Source organism: Phalaenopsis equestris, unplaced genomic scaffold (genome assembly GCF_001263595.1).
Source record: "Phalaenopsis equestris unplaced genomic scaffold, ASM126359v1 Scaffold000610, whole genome shotgun sequence".
NCBI classification, from domain to species: domain Eukaryota; kingdom Viridiplantae; phylum Streptophyta; class Magnoliopsida; order Asparagales; family Orchidaceae; genus Phalaenopsis; species Phalaenopsis equestris.
This window is the reverse complement of record NW_018165050.1, coordinates 116,020-141,469: the sequence shown is the minus strand read 5'-3', so window position 1 is coordinate 141,469 and position 25,450 is coordinate 116,020. Positions and strand designations below refer to the sequence as shown.

General features: G+C 34.6%; 1 protein-coding gene across 2 annotated transcripts in view; it reads right to left on the bottom strand.

Annotated features, from left to right (window-relative positions):
* LOC110029923 (fimbrin-5-like) overlaps positions 1-23,426 on the bottom strand; it is a 34,067-nt gene extending 10,641 nt beyond the window's left edge. The window contains exons 1-9 of one of the 2 annotated variants that reach the window (XM_020732414.1): positions 23,237-23,426; positions 22,960-23,084; positions 22,690-22,869; positions 22,357-22,595; positions 21,242-21,413; positions 20,251-20,289; positions 19,770-19,838; positions 19,571-19,687; positions 18,769-18,980 (exon numbers count right to left, since the gene is read on the bottom strand). In XM_020732414.1, the coding sequence (XP_020588073.1) occupies positions 18,769-18,980; positions 19,571-19,687; positions 19,770-19,838; positions 20,251-20,289; positions 21,242-21,413; positions 22,357-22,595; positions 22,690-22,869; positions 22,960-23,046 (1,115 nt within the window). In that variant the 5' untranslated portion in view covers positions 23,047-23,084; positions 23,237-23,426. The remainder of the gene's footprint in view (positions 1-18,768; positions 18,981-19,570; positions 19,688-19,769; positions 19,839-20,250; positions 20,290-21,241; positions 21,414-22,356; positions 22,596-22,689; positions 22,870-22,959; positions 23,085-23,236) is intronic. The other variant, XM_020732415.1, reaches the window with a different exon arrangement.
* Positions 23,427-25,450: the final 2,024 nt, after the last annotated feature.

Genomic DNA, 25,450 nt, shown 5'->3' with positions numbered 1-25,450 from the left:
ACTATAACAGATGAGAGGTAATTATAGAACTTATAACATAAAGCGACACGAATAATAAAATAATCAACAAGTACTAGAGAGTAGCGTAGTAGCAGGCATAAGAATTCCGCATCAATATCCCTCGATTGGAAAGTTTTGGCTTTAGCAAATTGAGTATTCAATAGTTGTGAAACAAATTTGAACAAACCTATCATGCTTCTTGAAAGGTAACTCATGAACATAAAGAACAACAACTAATAGTCAATCAATAATGGAACCAACAGCATGATAAATTTTAGAATTGGAAATAAGATGATTGTGGTGTTTTACAAAATTAAACAAGTTTTAAAAGCCTTATAGTTATATATGAATTACCTCTAGATTATTTTATTTTAATTATTTGTTTTATTAAAGTTCTAAGACATGAAGGATAAGCTAAATGCAATTCACCAAAAATAGCATATGAGATTGTATATACAGTTTTAAACATTTTAAAAAATGAATTATTCTCTTATTAGGGCCACCACATATGTGTTTAATATTCTTAACATCTTTAAAGTCCATAGCACACACACAACAATATGGTAATCAAGTATGATTAAATTTGATGCTATAAAAAAGCTATAATTCATAAATGAAAAGTGTCAAAATGGTTCCCGACTCTTTGTATGGGGTCATTTTAGTCTCATAATTTATAAAAATGACAATTTTGTCCCTAAACTCTTTTAATATAGGCTTAAATAGTCACCGATGAAGACTATTTTGGCTCATATTAAAATAGTTCGAAGATTAATTTAGCATTTATATTTAATCTAATACTAAAATAGCCCAATGTAAATGGGTAGGGGATTATTTTGGCGGTCGACTCATTCATAAATATTCTTAACACCTCAATTTATCCATAAATTTGTTGGTGATAAACAGTTAAACAAATTAATTAAATTTTCATATACTTATGTAGTTTTTCAAAAGTAGAACATGAATATTGCACCTCTATTAGACAATAGTTTTAAGTAATTCATGTATTTAAAATTTTAATATGGGATATGCATTAACAACTTGAAAAAACTTAATAAAATAAGCTATTATAGAAAGATAATAAACAAGTTAAAAATAAAATCTCGATCCCTTAAAGTTCGTGGTAATCTTATGACAAAACCCAATCCAATAATCTCTCAAGACTTATATGGAATAGGCAACGAAGTATAAAGGCTTATAAGAAATTGGCATGTTGTGTAAAGCTAATGTTACGTTTGTTTTCTTTAGTTGTTTGACAAGTTCGATATTGTAAACTACCTATGCAACATCACTTTTAAAGTAACGTGAATAATATCTATATTTGATCATGAATACAGGTTTATCACGACTTGAGTTTTACATCACCGCAAACAAGTAATTTTAAACAAAAAATTATCTCAATTTTGAATCAAAAATATAAAAGACAAGTTCCTTAAAAACTATCTTTAACCATGAAATCTTTGTTAAAATAAATAATTCAATAACAAAATCATGACAAATGTCATTGAAATACTTACAATGGAAATAATCTTCTTAAATTTGATCAAATCCAATCACCCTAACCTACATTGTGATAAAATAAGAACAATCTTACTTGAAGCATCAATAATTTTATTTTCAATACTAGCATAGTATTTTAGCATGCCAATTTTCTAACTTTTGAAAATTTATAGATTTTATAGCTTGATGATCATAATATAAAACAAACTCCATAAACAAAAAACAATGTATCCAATTTTCAAATAATAATATAAAATCGTTTGACCTATACATATGCGTCAATATGCAACGCAAGCCAAACATGAATGAAGTTAAAACTAATATCAGGCATTGGATACAACATCGTACAAAACTAATTCAAAATGTTCTCACTACATTCAAAGCTGCCTAAATATCATTGGTGCAAATAATGTTCCGAAGTTATTTCAAAATAGAAAACAACACAACTGATTTAAATGAAAATGATGCAACGAAATATTACAGATGCAGCGAAAGATTATAGATGCAACTCGTCAACACATCTGAAGCATTAATAATGCTTGAAAATTACTCTCATATTATTGGAGTCCACACACAAGACAATATGAATATATATTAGTTGAAATTTTACAGTTGAGATGCACAAATGATGAAGATTTCAACGTAATGGTACTATCTCCCACGTCCCATTCTTATCGAGAGCACCAAGTTCCTCCAACATGACTACCTTCTACTTTGGATTCTCCTTAGCTACCTCCCAACACTTGGGTAAAGAGCCAATGTTTAAAGATGCAATGAATGCTCCGTGTACAGATGATATGTTAGAATATGAGATAAACTGAGCAATGTCATGTGAGAAACCAAAACAATCAGAAGAATAACAATCAGGAGAACGACCCACATTGTTGCGAGTGGTCCTCCTTAAAGCAATGGGAGTGGGAGGAGAAGGGAGAGGAATCATATCACCTGGGTAATCAGATTCTGAAGTAGAAGGTGCAAGTGTCTCGGGAGTTGGGGTAGACCAGGACAAGGGACCTGATGGCACGAGTGGCACAGTAGGCACTGTTCCCGGACTTGATGGCACAAGTGGCACGGCAGACGTTGTTCCCTCATTCTGACTTTTCCTTCTTGTATACACTCTCAGCTCCCTTTGAGCTTGAATCCCTCCACCTTCAGGCTCATTTTCCTTAGTTTTTGGCTTTTCCTAAATTTTTGATCCTTCCCATACAACGAGACAAGACATCGTTCCCAAATGCACCAATCTCTGACCATCACAACTCTCCCCCTCACGCCTCATACCTCCAGTAGCTGATGAGTCACCAAAGGGTGAGATCACCTCCAGAGTGTAGTACGGTTCAAACTATCTAAATAACACATCCATGCTCACAAACGGTCTCTTCTCTATCGGACTTCAACAAACATACCCCTTTTTGATAGCAGTATAACCCATGAAAACATACTTCACAGCTCTAGGATCTAGTTTCCCTACTGATGATCGGTTGTCCTTCACATAACATACACAACCAAAAACTTTCAATTGGAGGATTATGTTATTATCTCCTTTCAACATCTGACAACGAGACTTCTAATCCAACGCTCTCGAGGGCATTCTGTTGATCTATTGAGCAGATGTGAAAATCGCTTACCCATGCAAGTGATTTGGGACATTCATCGTAATCATCATGCTCTGAGCTACATCTAGAAGATGTTTATTCTTCCTCTCAGCTACTCTATTTTGTGTCGGCATGCATGAACATGTGGTTTGATGTTGTATCCCTTTGGCTAACAAGTATCTCCAAATGTCTTGTTGGTATACTTTGTCTCATTATCAGACCTCAATACCTTCACTAAAACACCGTATTAAGTCTGAATCACATTGTGAAAGCCTTAAAAGCAGGCAAGCACATCATTTTTGTTTCTCATCAGATATAACCAAGTAACACAAGAAAAATAATCGATGAAAGACACAATATCTGTAAACATCCAAATAATTTGTAGAACAAGATCCCCACACATCTGAGTGTACCAAATCAAAAATATAAGAACTTTTTCCAGAACTAATATAAGAGCTCCTGGTATGCTTACCAAACTCACTACCATCACGCACAAGTTTCTGTTTATTTGTCTTTTCATTTAAGGATGGATACAAACGACAATAAAATAAATGAAAAGTGTCTCATGCGATTGTGATGTAGTAGCAAAACAACCTCCACACTCCTCTCAAATCATCCTCTAATATGCTCAATCATGGATGACAAATCTGAGTCCATCATCCCTCTATCCAAATACCAGAGTTCACTATGCCACGTGTTAGTCCTAAGTCTCCGGCCAATCCCCTTCTCCTGAAAAAAGACATTTGGAATATCAAATGGAACAACACAATTTAATTAGTGTATAATGGTGTTAATGAATAAAAGGTTCACTGAAAAGAAGAAGCATGCAAAATATTAGACAAAGTCATAGAATTTGCACACCTCACTAATCCTTACCAATCACAGGTTGTGTTGTACCACCAGCATTCTAAATACTCTCTGAAATTGCCAGGTGAGTGTAAAAAGAGAACCACCAGTCACATGTCGAGATGCATCAGAATCCACTATCCATTATGGTGATTTGTGGTGGATATTGAGGCAAGAGCATGTGTATCACGAGTATCTTTGACTGAGTGAACATAAATGACGATAAGATGGATGCATCCTAGGACGCATTACCGACCACTCTCTGATTCCTCTTCAACATCTCTAGTAACTCATGATCCTCATTGGTAAGAACTAACCATGTCTTTCCCTCGTTCTTTACTACCATCTTATTTGCCTGGCAGCCTCCTTTTTCATCTCTGTCAATTCTAGAATGAGAAGAAAATTTTCATCCACCTGCTCCGTTAGATGAGTAGCCACCACCACTATAACTGTAGCCTGAATCATCTGAACCCAACTTTTGGCTTGGCCTTCTTGATTGATATTTTTTTATTGTTCAGCTCTTTATTGTGCATCTCCCTGATAGCATCATTCATTGCATGTCTATCAGCAAAATTCATAAATCCAAATCCACGAGGTCGCCCTGTATCGTTTTCTATCATAATCCACAGATACAACACCTTGCTTAATCTACTAAACATAGCATCAAGTTGTCGTTCTGTGGCACTCCATGACAAGCCCCCTATGAAGATACATGCTTCCTACTTCCCTGACATCACTTCTACCGGCTATTTAGTTCTCCTTCAAAACTTGCATTTTAAGAGAAAAGTCGCATGCACCTTCTCCACATTCTCCTCCTTCCCAGCCCATGCCTTCAGTGGCTCCACTGCAACGCACGACCAAACGAGAACGAAAGTTATCATAGCTTCTTCCCCTTCAGATTGTTCATTGTCTTTAGGTTAAGTGTGGCCTCTTCCTTGCACTGTGTGAAATCACCTCCTCCTCATCACATTTATGTTAAGCATCACCTCCTTCTGAGTCGCCTTGACCGTTTGGCTTCAGTGATCGATCTGCACGACAGCTTCTAAGATCGAAGCCCTACTTCTCCTTTTGCGATTGATCTTGTTTGTCGTTCTGCATGACAGAGCAACGGTTTTCTTTGCCTATATCGTCTCTTGTGACAGCTTCTTGATTTGATAGCCCTAGCTTGCCTTGCCTTTGCAGTTCCCAAAACCTTCCACTGTTTTGCCGATCCCATCCCTATCTTCCTCAGCTAGCAAGCGATTGCAGATCGAGCAACAACGATGCTCTCATGCCATGAAGAAATATGGATGATTATTTTGGTAAAAAGCTCTCTTCTTTCATTCATGAGTTGAGCTTCTATAGAGCCTTACAAACCCTTTACAAATAACCCTTAGACTTCTTCTATATTTCTTATTTACAATTAGACCCCTTAAAATGAAGAAACTTTGAGAGGCTGCTGAAATTTTAACTAATGGGAGTTGAACAAAAGTAACACTGTCATTGCCGATCCCAAGCCTGGAAGTGAAAAGTGGAGGGTTGAGTTAGGTAGTCAATAGCCAGAGTAAAACTTGTCAAATAAATTATGACATGAATCCTTTTGACAATTGTGTAAGTGCTAGGGCGTCCCCTGAAAGCGACGCACAATATGTTTTGAATACAGTGAAAAGTGTGCAAGGGCCGCTACACCGACGTCTGGGTGTAGTGTCAAATAAGCAAGGGTCCCTACATTACAGACGAATGCGGGTAAAGAAATCAGTCCATGAAACTAATATTAGGATAGGATTTTGGAATATAGGCACCCTCACTGATAAATTAATGGAATTAGTTGATATTATGATTCATAGAAAGATAAATATCTTATGTGTTCAAGAAACTAAATGGGTTGGAGATAAGGCTGGGGAGATTGATGACTTATGTTTTAAACATTGGTATTCAGGTAAGAGTCGCATTAGAAATGGTGTATGTGTAATTATAGATAAACGTTTGAAAGATAATATTGTAAAAATTAATAGGATTTGAGAAAGAATTACAGCCCTTAAGATTATTGTTGAAACTAAGATTTTTAATATTATAAGTGTTTATGCTCCTCAAGTAAGTTCAAGTATAAGTTCTAAAGAAAAAATCTGGAATGACTTAGAAGACCTAATAAAAATGATACCTCTTGAAGAAAGAATTTTTATTGGAGGAGATTTAAACGGACATGTCAGTAGAGTGGTATAAGATTTTAGAAATATTCATGGTGGCTACGATTTTGGAGTGATTAATGAAAAAGATGAAGCTATATTAGATTTTGTTTTAGCGTATGATTTTGTTCTTGCTAATACTTTATTCCAGAAAAAAGATAAGCATATTATTACTTATAAAAATGGATCTAATAAAACACAAATTGATTATTTTCTTATGAGAAGAAGAGATCGTCGAGAATGTAAAGATTGTAAGATCATTTTAAGTGAGGATTTAAGTACTCAACATTGATTATTAGTCATAGATTTTAAGATGAAAAGTTGTAAAATAAAGAATACTATGAACCATCATCGTAGAATTAGATAGGGGTACCTAAAAAATACAAATAAAATTATTTTTATGAATAAAATTTAATATTTCAAAATTTGGAATGTTCATGAAGAAGCAAATTCTATGTGGGATAAAGTAACAAACACTGTTAAACAAGTGAGAAAAGTTGTACTTGGAGAATCAAAAGAAAATATTTCAATAAATAAAAATAGTTAGTGGTAGAATAATAATGTACAAGAAAAGATAAAATATAAGAAGTTATGTTATTGGTTTAAATGTAAAAGCTTAAAGAACTAGAAAAAATATCAAACGGAGAGTCTAAGAGAACAATTTTAGTGATCTTTATAATAAATTAGATACCAAGGAGGGTGAAAAATATATGTATAAACTAGCCAAACAAAGAGAAAAGAAAAGCCAAACAAAGAGAAAAGAAGCAAAACAAAGAGAAAAAAAAAGTAAAGATTTAACTCAAGTGTATTACAGATGAAATTAAAAGTGTTTTTCTTAGAAAAAAATATTCAAAATAGGTAGGTGAGTTATTTTGATAAACCTTTTAATGAAGTTTCAGAAAATAAGATCAACCTAAGTGATCTTAAAATCGTTAAAAATAATAAACTGTTTAATTTTTACCGTCGCATTAGTAAAAAACCGTCGCATTAGTAAAAAAGAAGTTAAAAAAGAAGTGGAGGCTTTAAAGAAAATCAAGGGTGGAAAGTCTGTAGGGTCTGATAATATCCCAATTGAAATGTAGAATACTTATAGATTTGGGAGTTTCTTGGCTTACTAAACTCTTTAATATTTTCTTAAAAACTAAAAAGAAGCATGAGGAGTGGGGGAAGAGTATTTTGGTCCCCATTTTTAAGAATAAAGGAGATGCACAAGAATGTACAAATTATAGAGGAATTAAGTTGATGTGTCATACTTTAAAATTATGGGAGAGGGTAATTGAACATTGGTCAAGAAATTTTACAAAGATTTCTCATAATCAATTTGGATTTATGTCGGGCAGGTCTACTATGGAAGGTATAAATTTATTGAGAGATTTGATGGAGAAGTTCAGAGTTAATAAGGCAGATCTAAATATAACTTTTATTGATTTAGAAAAAGCTTACGATTAGAAAAAGTTTATTGATTTAGAAAAAGCTTACGATAAGGTTTCAAGAGATATCGTTTGGAGAATTCTTGAGAAGAAAGATGTTGATATGACTTATATTCAAATTATTAAAGATATGTATAAAAGAGTTGTTACGAGTGTTCGAATAGGAGGATTGATTAAATATTTTCCTATTTTTGTTGGTTTACATCAGGGTATCGGCTTTAAGCCCATATCATTTGCTTTAGTTATGGATGGTCTTACTGGACACTTACAGGAGGATGTGCCCTGGTGTATGCTTTTCGCTGATGATATCCTTCTCTTGGATAAGACGAGAGAGAAAAAGCTCAAGAAAAACTTGATTGATGGAGCTCTACCTTGGAGTCTAAAGGCCTTCGTTTGAGTAGTACTAAAGTTGAATATATGGAATGTAATTTTAGTAGTAGTAGCTCTAGTGAACTATATGTAACTATGGGTGATCAAATTATTAAAAGGTGTAAACGCTTTAGATATCTCGGGTCTATTGTTCAAAGTGATGGTGATATTAATGAGGATGTTATTAATAGAATTCAAGTTGGTTGAAGTCGAGGAATGCTTCGAGCCTATTGTGTGATAGAAAAGTACCACTTAGTCTAAAAGGAAAATTTTATATGAAGGTGGTGAGACCTGCAATAATCTATGACATTGAATGTTGGTCTTTACAAGAGAAGCATAAAACTAAGTTAAGTGTTGTCGAAATGAGAATGATTAGGTGGATGAGTGGCTTTCAACTTAGACAAAATGTAAAATGAATACATCTGTGATAGGGTTGGTGTATCTCCAGTGACGGGCAAAATTAGATAGAGTCGTCTTAGATGGTTCGGTCACATTAAACGCTGACCATCTGATAATTCAATTAGAAGAGTAGATATTTTAAATTCGACTTATGTTAAGATAGATAGAGGTAAACCTAGGAAGACTTGGGCAAATTGTATAAAAAATGATCCTAATTTATTAGAATTAAATAAAAATATGACACTAAATAGGACATAATGGAGAAAAAAGATTCATGTAGCAGACCCCACCTAGTAGGATGAAGGTTTTGTTGTTGTTTTTGTTGTTGTCGTTTGGGAGTTGAACAAAAGTAACAACATGACCCTCCAAACTATCAATGCAACAAGTAATAAAATGAATGAAATGAAGAGTGCACCTGCAAAATAATAATAAAAGTGAAAGCCAAAAAATGGGAAATTTAACGGGAGAACTGAATACAAATGACTTGAATTGATCCCAATTGCTTGCCAATCACCATGAACAAGCACCCCTTGACCAACACTCAGACTGTTCTATATCTTGTATTGACTGAGATGAAAGAGAGCTTAGTACTGAACTAATAGAGAATACAACAACTCATTCCTAAGCAGGAAAAAAAAGCTAAATATAGTGTGCTTACAAAAATTTGAAAGCTTATTACCTAGCACAAACGATATCTCATCAAACACAAAAGAATTCAAAGAATTAAATGCTAGTTTTAAAAATATAAAATATGTTGCTTTAAATAAACAATCAAAATCTAGCTTGTTTGCTCGCCACCAAATCCACAATATTCATACAAGCGAATAGAAGACAAATTTTCCAAAATTTAAAGTAAACTATTTGCACGTATTTAAAAATAAATATATTTATGTAAATAATAAAAAATTAGATATTTTTATATTATTGCAAGTATCACGAAATAATTCTTCAAATACCTTAGAAACTGTGCAAGTACATTGTGCCATTGCCATCTACAAGTGCATTAAGGGTGTGTTTGGGGGAGGGCAGGGGTAGGGGCAGTGGTGATGCAGTGCATTCTAGACCGCATCGCTGGGGTGTTTGAAGAAACAACGTTTGAAGAAAAGCTGCATTTTACAACCTAATCTAAGTGTGGTGACTGTCAGAAAACTGCGATCTGATATTTTAAAATAAAAAAATATTTAATTCTCATCACATTTTCTTGAAATGTAGCTTCTTATGTAGCAACTTCACAATTGCCTCTTCAAACAGTAGTAATTGTCCCAAATAGACCTTAAAAATCATGTTAAGCGCATCGTAGGGGTGTCTTTTTTTTTGGGTCTGTGTGGGGTGGGGGTGGTCTGGACTGCACCACGGGAGCTTTAGGGGAAATGCCTTTTTCTCTGCTTTATCAAGAAGTTGTGGTGAAAAATCTGCATTTTACAAAATGACCTGACTAAGTACGGTGTTTGTAAAAAAGATGCGGTCTAATTATTTGAAAATGAAAAAAAATTGTAATAGCCATCACAGTATTTTGAACAGTAACTTCTTTTGTAGCAACTTCGTAGTTGCTCATTCAAACAACTGCAATTGTCCCAAAAAGACCCTAAAAATCATGTATGTGCATCGTGCAGGTACACCAAGATGCCAGCATGTTGTCAAATTACTCGTATGTGCTTTAACTAATATATAGAATGCTAAAATACTTTGTGCTATAATACTTTGTCTGAGAATGTTATGCAGGCCCAAATAAGTTAGTCAAAATTAATCTATCTTGAAAAACATATAATTATCTTAAAAGCACATAATTAATTTTTAGAATTTTTTTTAGTGACCAAAATTTAATGATATTTTTAAGCAAATGACAAATATAAGTATTTTAAATATTTTTTTTTAATTAGTCTCCAATAATAGTTATGTTGAAAGTGAATTTCAATCAAAGTGGTCTATTTTTTAAATTAAACTTCAAAGAATATTTAAATTGACTTGATTAATATAAATTATGAATCCAATCCTCTTAAACAAGGCAGAGTTGATAGGTTGAATGCCATCCATCACCTCAATGACGATCGTGTTAAAAGTGAATCTCGACTGAAGGGCTATATTTTAAAATTAAACTTCAAAGAATATTTGAATAAATTTGACTAATATAGATTAAGAATTTGATCTTTTGTAAGCAAGATAGAGCCAATAAATTCAAAGATATCCATAACCCTCATGATATACATATTTATTACACCCGCAAATATTTATTTATAAAATCAAGTTTTCAAATAATAAAATCTATAAAATGTTCCAATGAAATATATCATTAATTATAATTTAAAGCAACTTCATTCATTATTCACAATTTTGATTGAGAGCAAAAATTTAAGATTAACTCAAGCTCACAATGAGTCAATTTCATAATAAAGTCATTACTACATTTATACTCAAAATAATCTGCGCCATTAAGGATGCAGCCCGAACCCTTTGCCAATGTAAATTAGCCAATTGGCTCGACAAATGAAGTGTTTTTGAAGGGCCTTTCTAATCAGATGATTTGGCCAGTACACTCCACTGCATTACAGTCACTACCTTTTGTAAACTAAGAGTGGATGTAAGCTAAAATCAACATGAATTTATCCCCAAAACAAACATCCACTCTTAGTTTACAATATCTTCTTTGACGAAGTAACCCATTATTGTTGACAAGTATCATTTTGTCAAGTTAGGTCAATATCCTCATCTGACTAAATAGATTAAGTATCATGACAACCCGATAACAGAATCATGAAATCTTGATTAGATTTAACATCATCTCCACCTACGCCCCCCACCCCACCCCACCCTCACCCTCACCCTCACCCACACCCAAACAAAAACCTCCACCCACTCTAAACTTAATAATGATAAATTTTATAATTTATTTCCTAAATTTGTTACTACTGTTTGTTAAGCAATCAACTCTCTAATGATCGACCTTAATCAAAAATGCTCTTCCATTATCAAGAGAATTAATTAATCATTGGGGCTTGCACCTGTGGGAAACCTCAAACCCCAAATCGTATTTGCTAAATGAGGATGTAATCTCTAGGTTGTGTCTTATCTATTGTTTTAGTTGTCTCCTGAAAATTTGACCCAGAACTTTACATAAAATGCTCATTCATTCATTTTTGAGGGATGCCGATGCACGAATTTTTTAAGATCACAAACATTATAAAATTCTCTACCATAATTTGAATAATTTTATTTTGTATCATTCACTTTCTAGTTAAAATAAGCAATTAGATAGCCATCTTAACTTCAAAAGCATCCAATTCCTTAACCCAATGTATAACAAAATATGTCAAATGCTTTATTACAATCAAGCAATCTAAGTACATATGTACTGATATGTCTCTCTTTTATATTGTCTAAAGCACTCTCAGGACGTAAAGTAATTTGTTATTGGTACCTATTACAACATTAAACTATCTAATGAAACATCCATAGAAGATGTGAACAGACCATCAAAAACTATCTGTCTTAATAGAAGTCTTCCATTCATGACCTCTCTCATTCTCACTTAATGATAACCACCCGAATAAATCTTTAAGAAAATTACAAATCTAATATCTTATTAAAAATCTCATCCAACTAAGTATAAGAATCAATATTTGATATTGCACCATTTATTCATTTCACCATACACATACAATCAAATATTTGATATAAGAAGTTTTAAAAGTATATGATTTACTAACGCATATCTAAGATGAGATAAACAAAGAAATATTAAAAAAATAAATAAATACATAGTTTCCCAGCCTTTAATTTAAACAAAAAATTAATCACTTTGTTAGTTGAAATAAAAAAACATATTAATTCTTTTAAATGATAATATAAGTCATTAAAATTTAATATTATCAAAGAAACTTGAGAATGAATATAAAATTTTGTAACTGTTAAAATTCACACAAAAAAAGCAAGAAATAACATAACACCATGTACACCAATCATAAAGTAATTTAGATAAAAGAATAAAAATAGAAGTCACCAGTTTAAGATCTAGGCTTTGCACATATAGATAGAAAAAAGAGCCACCAAAACTTGTCTCTAGGACTTGCATATGTTATGGTTGTGGAGCCAAAAGCACCCAATCTAACCTACCGCCTAAGCACCGGGTTTGGGTGCTCCACCAAGCACCCAATCTAACCTACCGCCTAAGCACCGGGTTTGGGTGCTCCACCAAGCACCCAATCTAACCTACCGCCTAAGCACCGGGTTTGGGTGCCTAAGCGCCCATTGATGGGCGTATGACAGAGAGACGAGCGCTTTTGTACCCGCCTTAGGCACCTTAGCGCCCCATATTGTTGTGCAAATAGAAAAGACGACGATCAGGCGCCCAATGTATTGGGCGCTCTCCGAGCCTTTGGCGCTTAGGCGTCAAGTCTGGGGGCTCAAATGCCCAATGTTTTGAGCACAATTTTTTTTTTCTCTGCTTCCCAAGAGATTGGTGTTTAGAAGTATAAGCACTTAAGCGCCCGAAGCAGTTAGCTCATTTTTTTTTTGGTTTTAAGGCCAATTTTGAGCGATGATGGAGATGGTTTCTACACAAGTTTCTTTGGCAAGTTCCTGAAGGAGAGAAAGGTCGAAGAGAAAGATTTCTGGGATCTTGGGGTGTGTTTTTTGCATCAGATCGAAGCAAGAAAGGATTGGAGCACGAGTCTTGTAAGTTTCCTTGTGTGTATAGAGGTAACTAGTGTGAGTTCTTTATAGACATTTTCTGAATTTCATAGTAGAATTTTTTGGTGGTGTGACTCTGTAGTTTTTTCCAGTTCTCAGTTTTTTCCACGTAAAATCTCGTGTGTTTCTCTAGTTGCTTTGATTGTGATTTCTACTTATAGTTTTTTATGGTTTTCTCAAATTGGTGCGATCTCATTATTTCGTTGTGTGGTTTAGTTTTTAATCGATCCTAAGCCCGACAAAAGTTTGAGAATTGTTCTTCTTTGGTATAATTCCTATCAAACTGGTATCAAAGCGGGGTTCAATTCAAGTGGGAGCAATGGCCGAAGAAGCAAGCTTCAATCTGGAGAAGTTCAATGGGATAAAATTCGCTTTCTACAAGAATCAGGTGGAAGATTTGTTGTATCAGTAACAATTATACTTGCCACTACAAGGAATTACAAAGAAGCCTGAATCTATGTCTATGAAAGAATGAAAAGTGTTGGATTGAACGACAATAGGTTTGATCAGGTTGTTACTTTCATCATCTGTTGCATACACATTGTGAATGAGAAAATTACGTAAATCTCATGGCGAAATTGGCCAAGATGTACGAAAAACCTTATGCTTTCAATAAGAATTTTTTTATGAAGAAATTATTCAACATGAAGATGGTGAAAGACAGTTCAGTGGTGAGCATCTTAATAACTTCAATATTGTGACGAGTCAGTTGTGTTCTGTAGGGATCAAGTTTGATGATGAGGTCAGAGCACTGTTAATACTATCTTCATTGTCGGACAGCTGGGATGGTTTGGTAAAGGCGGTGAGTAATTCTTCAAGGACTTCGAAGTTGAACTTCAATAATATAGTGGGTCTGATGATGAATGAAGAAGTTAACAGAAAAGCTGTGAATAGTGAATTTTCAGGTTCTGCGTGGAATGTTGTTAACAATGGATGAATTTGAGCAGAAATACAGACAGAGACAAATCCAAGTCCAAGAAAAAAATACCAAGTCAAGCAGAGGAGAATGTTGAAATTGCGGTAAGAAAGGGCATTTCGGGAAGGACTGTAAACCTCCAAGAAATGTTGGTTGTGGAGGACAAGAAAGTAGTTTCTCTACTAATTTCTCCATTGTGAAATCCAAAATGACTCCCTGGTGTTATCCTTAGTCGGTACTAAATCCTAGATAGTGAATTCAGGTGCCTTTTTTCATGCTTGCCCTAATAAAGAGGTATTTAAAAACTATACTCAGAGTGATCTAGGGAATGTTTATTTGGAGATAACAAGGCCTGCAGTATAGTGGGAAAGGGTGATGTTGATAACAAGTTATCGAATGGAACAGTCTGAAAGCTTATTGAAGTTAGAAATATTCTATGTTTAAAGGAAAATCTTATCTCTGTAAGTCAGCTGACAAATTCAAGACTAATGACTACTTTCACAGATGATTCATGGAGGGTAACCAGGGGGCATTAGTGAAGGCTCGAGACAACATTAAAGGCACTCTTTATTTGATCAATGAAATCATTTCATTGATATGGTTGGAACCAGTGTGGATGCAGATCTATGGCACTGTAGGCTTGGCCATGTGAGCGAGAAATGTATGAAGTCTCTACTTTCAAAGAATAAGTTTCAAGGTTTGAAATCACTTGATTTGGATTTCTATGAAGACGGAATATATGGCAATCAGAAGAAGGTTACTTTCTCCAAGAGCGGGCCAGTGGTGAAATCAACGAAATTAGAGTTAGTGCATATTTATGTATGGGGTCCTACTCCAATTCAATGCATTGAAGATTCTCGCTATTTTGTCACACGAGAAAGGTATAGGTTTATTTCTTAAAGCAAAAACATGATGTAATTGAAGCCTTTAAGAAGTGGAAGGCTATAGTAGAAAATGAGACAAGGCTTGAAACTGAAGCGTCTCAGAACAGATAATGTGGGTGAGTATCGTGATCAAAAGTTTAGAAATTTCTGTGCCACAGAGGGGGTCAAGCATGAGTTCACCGTACCAAGGACACAGCAGCTAAATGGTGTGACTAAGTGCATTAACAGAACAATCACGGAGCGTGCTAGGAGCATAAAGCTGCATGCAGTTTTGCCATTACAATTTTGGGCTGAAGCAATTAATACAACAGTTTATTTGATAAATCATAGTCCATCAGTACCTTTAGAGGAAGGCTTACCTAAAGAAGTCTGGGGTGACAAAAAAGTATGTCCATCTCACTTAAGAATATTTGGGTGTTCTGCATATGTGCATGTTGATGCAGGGCTCAGGAGCAAGCTTGACTCGAAATCTCTCAAGTGTATATTCATTGGATATGGGTTAGATTAGTTTGGGTACAAGTTCAGGTATTATCAGAATCAAAAATTCAGCAGAAGCAGAAACGTCGCTTTTAACGAAATGGAGATGTACAAAGATAAGATCGGAACTGAGGATTGTACGTTAACTACTGCTAAAGAATCCATATGTGTGAAGAAAGATGATACAGGTGATCAGAAAGATGAAGAAAGAAGATGCACTCAACCAGAAGGAACACTGAAAGTTCCTCGGTCATCTACTACAAAAGTCAGTAAATCCAGCAGAGTGACAAGACCCGTACACAGTTAGTCTCATTCTTTATACTATTTGTTACTAACTAATAGCGGTGAACCAGAGTGCTTTTAGGAGATCACTCAAGTTAAAGATTCAAGGGAGTGAGAGCTTGCCGTTGATGAAGAAATGAAATCTTTGGAGTCAAATCAAACTTGGGATTTGAAGGTACTACCAAATGGCAAAAAAACACTGCACAACAAATGGCTCTACAGATTGAAAGAGGAGTCAGATGGTAGCAAGCACTACAAGGCAACACTTGTTATGAAGGATTTACAGCAGAGAGAAGGGTGGATTATATAGGGATCTTCTCCCCGGTGGTAAGAAGAATACTATCAAGGGTGTGGTGAGTCTAATATCAGACGAAGATCTACATTTGAAGCAGATGAATGTAAGAACAACTTTCTTACATGGAAATCTAGAGGATGGGTTATATATGGTGCAACCACAAGGTTACAAGTTTCCAGGCAAAGAATGTTTGGTCTGCATATTGAAGAAGAGCCTTTATGGGTTGAAGCAAACCACGAGACAGCTGTACATGAGGTTTGACTGATTTATGTCAAAAAATAGGTACTTGAAGTGTCAGGCAGACCACTTCATCAAACACTTCGGTAACTGTTATATTTTGTTTCTTTTGAATGTGAATAACATGTTGATTGCATAAGCAGATATAGAGAAAATCAGGAACTTAAAAAAACAATTATCAAGTGAGTTCAAGATGAAAGGTTTAGGTCCAATCAAGAAAATCCTCGGGATGAGAATTAGCAGAGACAGAAGTGCAAGAAAACTGAAGTTGTCTCAGGCAGAATATGTTGAGAAGATCCTATAGAGGTTCAACATAAATAAGGTGAAACCAATTAGCACTCCCTTAGGTAGTCACTTCAAACTATCTAAAAAGCTATTGGCTAACTCTGAAGCAGAGCAAACACAGACGGAGAGAACTTTGTATGCTTCAGCAATTGAAAGTTTGATGTATGGGATAATTTGTATCAAGCCAAATATTGCATATACAGTAGGAGTGGTCAACAAGTACATGGGCAATCTAGGCAGACATCATTAGGAGGCGGTAAAGTGGAATCACAGGTATTTCAGGGGAACTGTCAACAGGGTATTTTGCTATGAAAGTTCAGGGATCAGTCTACAGGGATTTGTAGATTCAAATCTGGCAGGAGATGTGAATATTAGAAGTACAACAGAATATATCTTTACTTTGGGGAACACAGCGGTGATTTGGGTTTCCAGTTGTAGAAGATCATTGCACTTTCAACTACTAAGGCAGAATATATTGTTATCACTGAGGCTAGCAAGAAAATGATATGACTACAGAATTTCATGGCAAAATTGAACAAGGATCAGGGGATTGGAAAACTATATAGTGACAGTATGAGTTGGATTCATCTTGCTAAGAACGTTGCTTTTAATGTCAGGACGAAACACATCCAGCTTAGGAATCTTTCATTCAATCTCTAGAAGAAGGACAGTTGTTTCTGGAAAAGATACACGCAATTGAGAATCACGCAGATATGCTGACATAGGTGGTGATTGTAGATAAACTAAATCTATGATTGGCTTCAGTTGAGTTTCATGAAGGTTTAGATGGGAGGTGAACCGCACCACGGTACGTGACCACAATACATGATTATGAAGGCGATTCAAATGGAGGTGCAGGTGCAGAGGACTAGAGTTGGGTGCTATTGTCTCCAATTGGGAGATTGTTGTGATTGTGGAGCCAAAAGCACCAATTTAACCCGATGCCTAAGCATCGGGTTTTGGTGCCTAAGCGTCCGTTGATGAGCGCTCGACGGAGAGACAGACGCTTTTGTGCCCGCCTTGGGCGCCTCTAAACCCTAAACCATATTGGTGCGCAAGAAGAGAATTCGGCGCTCAAGCACCTGCCTTGGACGCTCAAGCGCCCAATGTGTTGGGCACAATCCGAGCCTTGGGCGCTTAGGCCCCAAATCTGGGTGCTCACGCGCCCAATGTTTTGGGCGTGATTTTTTTTCTCTGCTTCCTGAGAGCTTGGCGCTTAGACACCGAGTCTGGGTGCCTAATCGGTGTCTAAGCGTCTGGAGTAGTTAGCTCATTTTTTTTGTTTTTAAGGCCAATTTCGAGCAACAATGGACATGGTTCCTGCACAAGTTTCTTGACAAGTTCCTGGTGAATGAGTGAAAGGTCGGAGAGGAGAATTTATGGGATCTTAGCATGTGTTTTTCACATTGAATTGGAGCAGGAAAGGTTTGGAGTGCGAGTCCTAAGAGTTTTCTTGTGTGTAAAAAAAAAACTGGTGTGAGTTTTTTGTAACATTTTTTGAATTTCATAGTGAAATTTTCTGGTGGAGTGGCTTCATAGTTTTTTCCCATTCTTGGGTCTTTCCACGTAAATTCTCTTGTGCTTTTCTGATTGCTTTGATTGTGCTTTCTACTTGGATTTTGTTCCGGTTTTCTTGAATTGGTGAGATCCTGTTATTCCATGGCATGATTTATTTTCTAATCAATCCTAAGCTCGATAATGATTCGGAATTGTTGTTCTATGGTATATTTTTTATCAGCATCACACTCAAAAAACTCACATCCAACTAACAAACACAAATTTGAGAGAAAATTTACTTTTTAAGTAATACATTGAAAATTACATGCATCAAAGGTCCTATTCATAACTCAATAACTCGATGTAAATAACTCAATATGAAAGGACTTTTTCCTAGAATTTTAAGAAAGCATTAAATTTTCTTTTTCTAGGGGTCAAACAATAAAATCTGGCTTGAAAACAAGTTAAGAGTTTTGAAATTACTATTCATCATGATTAACCTTCAATGAAAAAATCAATACTAATATAATATCTACTCACACGGAAGATGAGAAATTGCAGCTAATGGTCATTCTATCCATATTTAATAAAAGATAATTATTTAAAATACTTAGAGATTATCATTTCATCATCTCAAAGCATAAGATATAGGATAGAGTTGAGTTGCTGATTACAACAAAGGAATGCTTTGCATCCCAACTCAGAGCCTAAGAAAGGTTTTAAGAACGCACGGCTTGGTGACATGTGGCATGCAGCTCATCATCAAATTCTCTATATAATGTTTATTTGGCTCTGAGCTGGTCTGAATAGCCGTACTCTTATAACAAAGTAAAATAGAATGCATTCTCTACAGGAAGCAAAACAAAAACAGAAGTCTATCGAGACCAAAAAAAGGGTGAGAAATTTCTTACCTATGTTGAAATATTTGTGCAACAAATGCTAGATTAAGATTCGTGGATCCTTCAACAATATCCTTGGGAGTTAAATATCTTTTGCAATCAAGTTTTTCTGCCTGTTCTATCACCAGTTTTGCTCTTTTGTTGGGATCTTTAGTATCCAAGGTAGCCGGACTACAGTACTCCGGGGCAAGGGTGTTGAGGAGATGGGCATAAGCTTCTCCATCCTAAAGTCAGCAAAATTTACTATCGTTATCGTAAATACATAAACTAAATATATTAGCCTAGATGGTTTTTGTAAAATCCAAAGAACAATGTGTGATTGTCATTGAATTAACTGCTATCATCACCAAATATAACAGAAAGGAATATTAGATGAAGATTGAATGCCCAGTTCAGTACGTAGATGTCTAATTATATGAAAAATGGCCCAAAACTTCTAACCTAATTACATGGGATAGTCTAGTTATTGATTTCCACACCCTTAGAATTGTAGAGGTGGTGATGTGAAAATGTTTGAAGATAAATTTTTTTTTAGAATTATACTCAGCAGCAATGAATTTTGGTCACAAGAAACAAACAAAATGCAAGATTTGAACGCCCCTTTTATTCTGGTTATCCAATGTGATTGAAATGCACCGGAAATGCCCACTGTTATGGTTAAACTATACCAAGAAGTAAATAAATAAAATGCAAAGATAAAAGCGTCCAAATGCAATGTCATAGTGCTCCATTAAAATTTTGCACAATTCGCTTTATCATGGCCAAAAATGACATAAAAATAAATAGAGATCAGATCATGGAGATAAAAAACTACCTTCAGATCAGAGGAAAAGTTTGTTACTTGCTTCTTATAACCAGCTTTTTGGAGATGAAAATTCATCCATTTCAATAACATCTTTTCAGGTGGCAAATTGATAAGTTCCTCTACATCCTGTGCTATCCAAAAAGAAAATTAAAACACTGAGCATAAAAAATGAGAAAGAATTGGATGACTACTAGAAAATTTTACTTACCTGACTATCATCCACTAGCTCCAACAGCTGTGGCGTCTTCTTAAGATTAAGATCAGCTAGCAGTTGTATCTGAATTATTTAAGCATACAGCATAAGTCGACATGGCTAATCTCCATAGCATGAATGTACTGAGAAAAGTGTCGAAATGGTCCCTTGACTCTTTTCCAGTGGTCATTTTAGTACCATAGTCTATATAAGTGTCAATATAGTCCCGGACTCTTTTAAGGGTTAAAATAGTTTTCCTGGATATTATTTCAGCCCATATTAGTATAAGATGGGGGTTAATTTGACAGTTTTATACTCTAGGACTAAAATGAACCCATGTAAATAGTCAAGCGACTATTTCGGCACTTTACTCTTGTAACAAAGTAATTGTGGAGTGCTAGTGGTTCAAGCATATCTTAGTTTTGTTTGCTTCAATATTATATGTTATAACACTATTTAAATAAGTAAGAAAAACATAGTAAGGTCCAGAATATACCTTTATAAGTTGAGATATCAATCCAAGCACCAAATGAGGCTGCCATACAAAAGGAAAAAGTGATAAAAGACTAAAATAATAAATAATGACTAATTAAAACAGAAAATTTGCAAAATTGTGATAGGAGACTAAAACAATAATAAAAAAATCTTAGTAGCTTCTTTCTTGCCAACTGTATATGGTGGCCTTACATTTGATTAGTCAAAGGCTAAGTTCTGCATGTAATATAATTCTTCTAATGAAGATGAATAAATACTTACAATTCTCCTGCTGCAATGTAACTAGAAATTCACATCCCAACAATGCTAGTTATTTATATGTCATTTTAGTAATCATCGAATGAAAAAAAAATAAATCAAATATAATCGTGCCTGAAGTTGTATCTAAGTCATGACATCAAAAGAGTATCATATATCCAATTTAGAATCCCAAATTAATCAACATTTTCATTCAGTATGAAGGAGAACATGACAATGTAATTAGCAACAAAATATGACAAAGTCTATTGCTAAACAATTTCTCACATGTAACAATGGTTTTCTTGAAAAAGAGTTTGCAAACTTTGTTGACAATATTTTGAAAGATGAATTTCTTAGGGTGCATTTGGATGTTTGAGCCAGAAACCAAATTCTGAGAAATGGTGCAATTTGCTAAATCCTTCATTTGTTTGGATTTAGTTGACAAACCAACATTAATTTCAAATTCAACTGATCTCCTCAAAATAGTCACAAATCTCTCCTTATATTTCCGCAAAGAAAATGAATAAAAGCAAAATTATTAATTTCTAAAACAAGTATCCCATCTAGAAGCAACCAAATAAGACCTTAATGAATAATCATCATAAATTTAAATACCAATAAATAAAAATTAAAGAATGCTTGAAAAAAAATATATAGTTTCCCAGTTTTAGAAAAAAGTAGAGCAACAAGTTTATTTAACTAATAGATCTCCTAAAAAGAAAAATGAAGATTAAATATTGCTCGAGATATACCCTCCCTTCAACCAAGTCTTGAGTTCCAATGTTGACCACAGTGCATCCAATGGCCTTTGCAGAATTGAGACAAAGAGTGTGATTCTCATTTCTCTCCCAAGGGTTCAAAACTTTTTTCGTGTTAATTGCCCTCTCATCTATTGTTCCAGGCACCGCTACATTAATCAGCTTACTGCACAAAGAAATTAAGAAAAATAAAATACATGATAGCTCCTGATAAATTTTTTAAGGTTAAGAAATCTACCCCAATTATTAACAAAAAGTAGGGAATAGTCTAATTATAGATAAATTAATATGATAAAAGTTTACAAATAAGAAAGGCACAAGGCCCGCACTAATTGAATTCCACATGATGAACAAAGACAAAAACCGAACTAGAATTTATAAAATCTACTTTAGAAGCTAGGAAGAAAAGCTGCTAAAACTAGAGTTCTTTAGTAGTGATCACATACAAGAATACTCCTTTTTTCAAGGACTGGCGAGCCATAAATTGTAATGTAGCTCATAGTGAAACTTGAAAAATAGGATTCAGCTTCAACCCTTGAGCCAGTGTCTTTTCAGAATATTCTTTTTCTTCTATTTTTTTTAGTATCTTTCTCATTATTTTGATATAGATGGCTACTATTTTTTCACATGCTTACGCAAGATCTACAACAACAAAGGGCTGTCTGGCAACAGATTTCACACAAGATTTATGCAAGATTTAAGTGGAATTCTGCCAAACAGTCATTTTGGACAAAATAAATCTTCGGATGCCGTAAATCCGGATTCCAAGAATTTGGACCGTAAATCCGGATTCCATGAATTTCGGCCGTAAATCCCGAATTTACTAAATCCCGCAAACCGGTGAATTTAACTTCGCAGGCTTCCGAGTATCTCCAATAGTCAGAACAACTTAAATCCTAACAGAAATTGCCAAACAATTTTACTAGATTTACAGGAGTTAGTAAATCCGTTGTCAAACGGTTTTCCAGATTTAACCCATTCAAGATTTAGTAAATCAGGATTTACGGGATTTACTAAATCCCTGATACCTTAAATCTCATATGTTGCCAAACAGCACTTAAAAGTGAATTCATGTCTATGATGCTAACAAAGTTAAATTTCATGCTCACCACAGAAGGACGCCATCCTTTGCAAGATCAAAAAGAGCATTAGATGCAGGATCCAAGGGTAGATAATCTTTCAAAAACTTGTCTTCTGCAAGACACGTATTGATATGTGTCACATAAGAAGCCTTCTCTGACTCGCTGATTGTGTGCTGAGTCGTCGTTGTTGATGATTTCACAAATGACGATGCATGCTTTGTGCCTCCCAACTTGGCTATAGCTCGAGCTTGCAGATTCAGATATGCCTGCCCAATTCAGCATTCCACTTAAATTCAAATCTCCCTCTGAAACAAGGGGTTAACGTATTGTACGTAAAAACACCAGCCAAAAAAATTTTACCCGAAGGAGAGCTTCGAAATCTATTTCATTGTTTCTGTCGGGGTAGGATTCGCCCAGGATTGAGCTGATCTCTTCTTCTGTAAGTACTTCATTGACTCCCTTTAACTTAACCATGAAGGATGGCAAATTTGCTACGATCACCTTACCTGATTCCGGCGATTCCCTCTTCAAAGTGATAAACTAAACAATCGATGCAATAACATAGTTAAAACAAGGAGACGAAGATATCGTTTGACATGAAAGAAAAATTGTAGCCTTCAGATTACTTACTTTAGATTTAAGGCTTCGAAGTTCCACCTGCGTGAAATGGTTCTGGAGCGCGGGATCGGAGAGATGAACTCCGACATAACTCGACATTACTTCTACCTGTTCTCTGGATTGGGCGATAACAGAGTCTAAATAATGAATGAAAAACACAGAGATTAAAAATTGGAATCAAATTGCGATCAGAGAAAAACTTTCTCGTCATATTTTCTCCTAAAATACGCAAAACATTCCGCTGAAATCATCGAAATAAATCTTGAGAAGAGTGCCAGAGAGCATGCACCTCTGACAATCGAAGATTACGAGATAGTTGTTGTTTTCGGCTTAAAAATTGAATCTGTTGCTTTCTTTGTTCATTTTTTTAATCTGAGTTCCAGGAATTTTGGAACAGGGGAGAAAGAGGCCCTCTGATTTCGATGCCGGAAGAACTTTTTTATTTCTGCGAATCTGAGTCTGGGTCGCTTATCGTGAGCTCATTCGATTAGGGCGAATGTTTAATGTTCTCTCGGGATCCATTTTTTTTTTTTTATTTGTATTTTAATTTAAAATAAAAATGTTTGAAATGTTAAATAAAATAAAATTTGATTCTTTTTGCAAAATCCAAACGAATTTAAAAATTATTCTGATTTTTTTAGATTAAATTTATTTGTTTTTAAAATAAAAATTCAAAGAAAACTTACATAAATACCACACAATTTTTATGTATTTACATGTCTAGCACTAAAAATTTTATTATATTTATATTAATTTAGTTGTAAACTTATGCATCAAAAGATGAGAAGATATGTTTTCATTATAAAAAGTTAATAATTGTGTTATTTTCTTAAGTGATGTTAAAATTAGAGTGCTAGGTTGGTAAATATGAGAGTTTAGACATTAGAAATGTAAATTTATAAGAATTGTGTGAGTATGCATGCAAATAACTTCAATCATAGGAGTTGAATCATTTGGTTGATGAAAAAGAAAACAATTTCATTAAATTGAGAATATTTTAATTGATTTATGGCTTAAAACATTTGTTCTTTGATGAGATTAATAATTATCAATGAATTTACGTGTATCAATTAACAATATAATTATCTGATTATGAATATGCAGTCAATAATGATTTTTTAACTTATAATAAAATTTAAGAGAAGACTTAACAGCTCTTTTTTTGGGATGTATATGCAAGCTGAAAGGCTAATATGCACGGCTTGAACCCGCAACCTCACTATAGCTAAGTGCACAAGTCTTTAAAGATCTCCATTTGAAATGAAATGGTTATGTCATTCTCATTTTGATAATAATTATCATAATTATCTTAATAAAGATTATATATAACAAATATCCTGGACATAACATTGATATGAAAAATATAATGCCTTAATGAAATAAGATCACTTAGAGAAGTCCAAATTACAATATCAACCTAACAAATTCATGTTAAGTAAGCATGCAATCATATTCCTACCCATAGTATAAAATTTTTAATAGAAAAGTTTTTATGGTAAAATGTAATAACTTGGTCATACAAAGCTGCAACGCTGTAATGCAATAAACACTGCAATTCAAAAGAAAAGGTAATAATTCAATTACAAAATGGAGAGCTATCCTCAATATCAATATATTACAGGATACAAAGTTGTTTATGAATTACATCATAATCCTTTTAGTTTTTTCTGGAAGGAAAGGAGAAAATAAAAAATTCTAAATGAGAATTTCTAGTGTTGAATTTAAAATTGTCCGGAAGACACACCCAACGAATAGAGCGTTAAGGGGAGAGAGAGTGTGTGAGAACAAGGAGAGCAAAAGTATAATATATGACAGAGTATTGGCATAACATTTATTGATGAAATGAACCTCTATTTATATGGATGTTGAATGTGAAATTACACATTATACGTAGATATGATGGGGGTATCATAGTCAATATATGAATATTAGGTTGGGGGCTTTCAAGGCTCTCATTCGAACAGGGCCATGACCCTGAAAGTTCCAGGCGATACAAGGCTGGGTAAGCTCCCGGCCAGATAGGGTCGGAATCCTGGTAACTTGCCCAGTCAAACAGAACTGGGTGCCTATGTCAGCCTCTCACCTGGCTTCATTTTTTGTCGGGCGGTCGTTTGCTGGGGGCTCAATGTAAATTGTCAATTTGACTATTTCTTGAGATTTCTCTAATGTAGATTGGGCTGAAATTTGTTGGCTAGCAATTTTGGGGGCTAGACGATTCGCTTTGCTTAGTCGCCGGAGCAGATAAAGTTGTCAGATTTATCCATGCTGGCTCGTTTATATTTCTATCACAGAAGTTGTATTTGTGTTCAACTCATTTGTTTAGTGAGTCGAACATGAGTTGTTCGCGAATAACGAGTAGTTTTGGCAACCCTAATCATGCAGTAGTAGGATGATCTTGTGGCCTTGTAGTTAAATTAATTTTTCTAAGCATACTACATATCTATGATATATATATATATATATATATATAATTGATAAGTAGTATTTCGAGCCAAAATGAGCT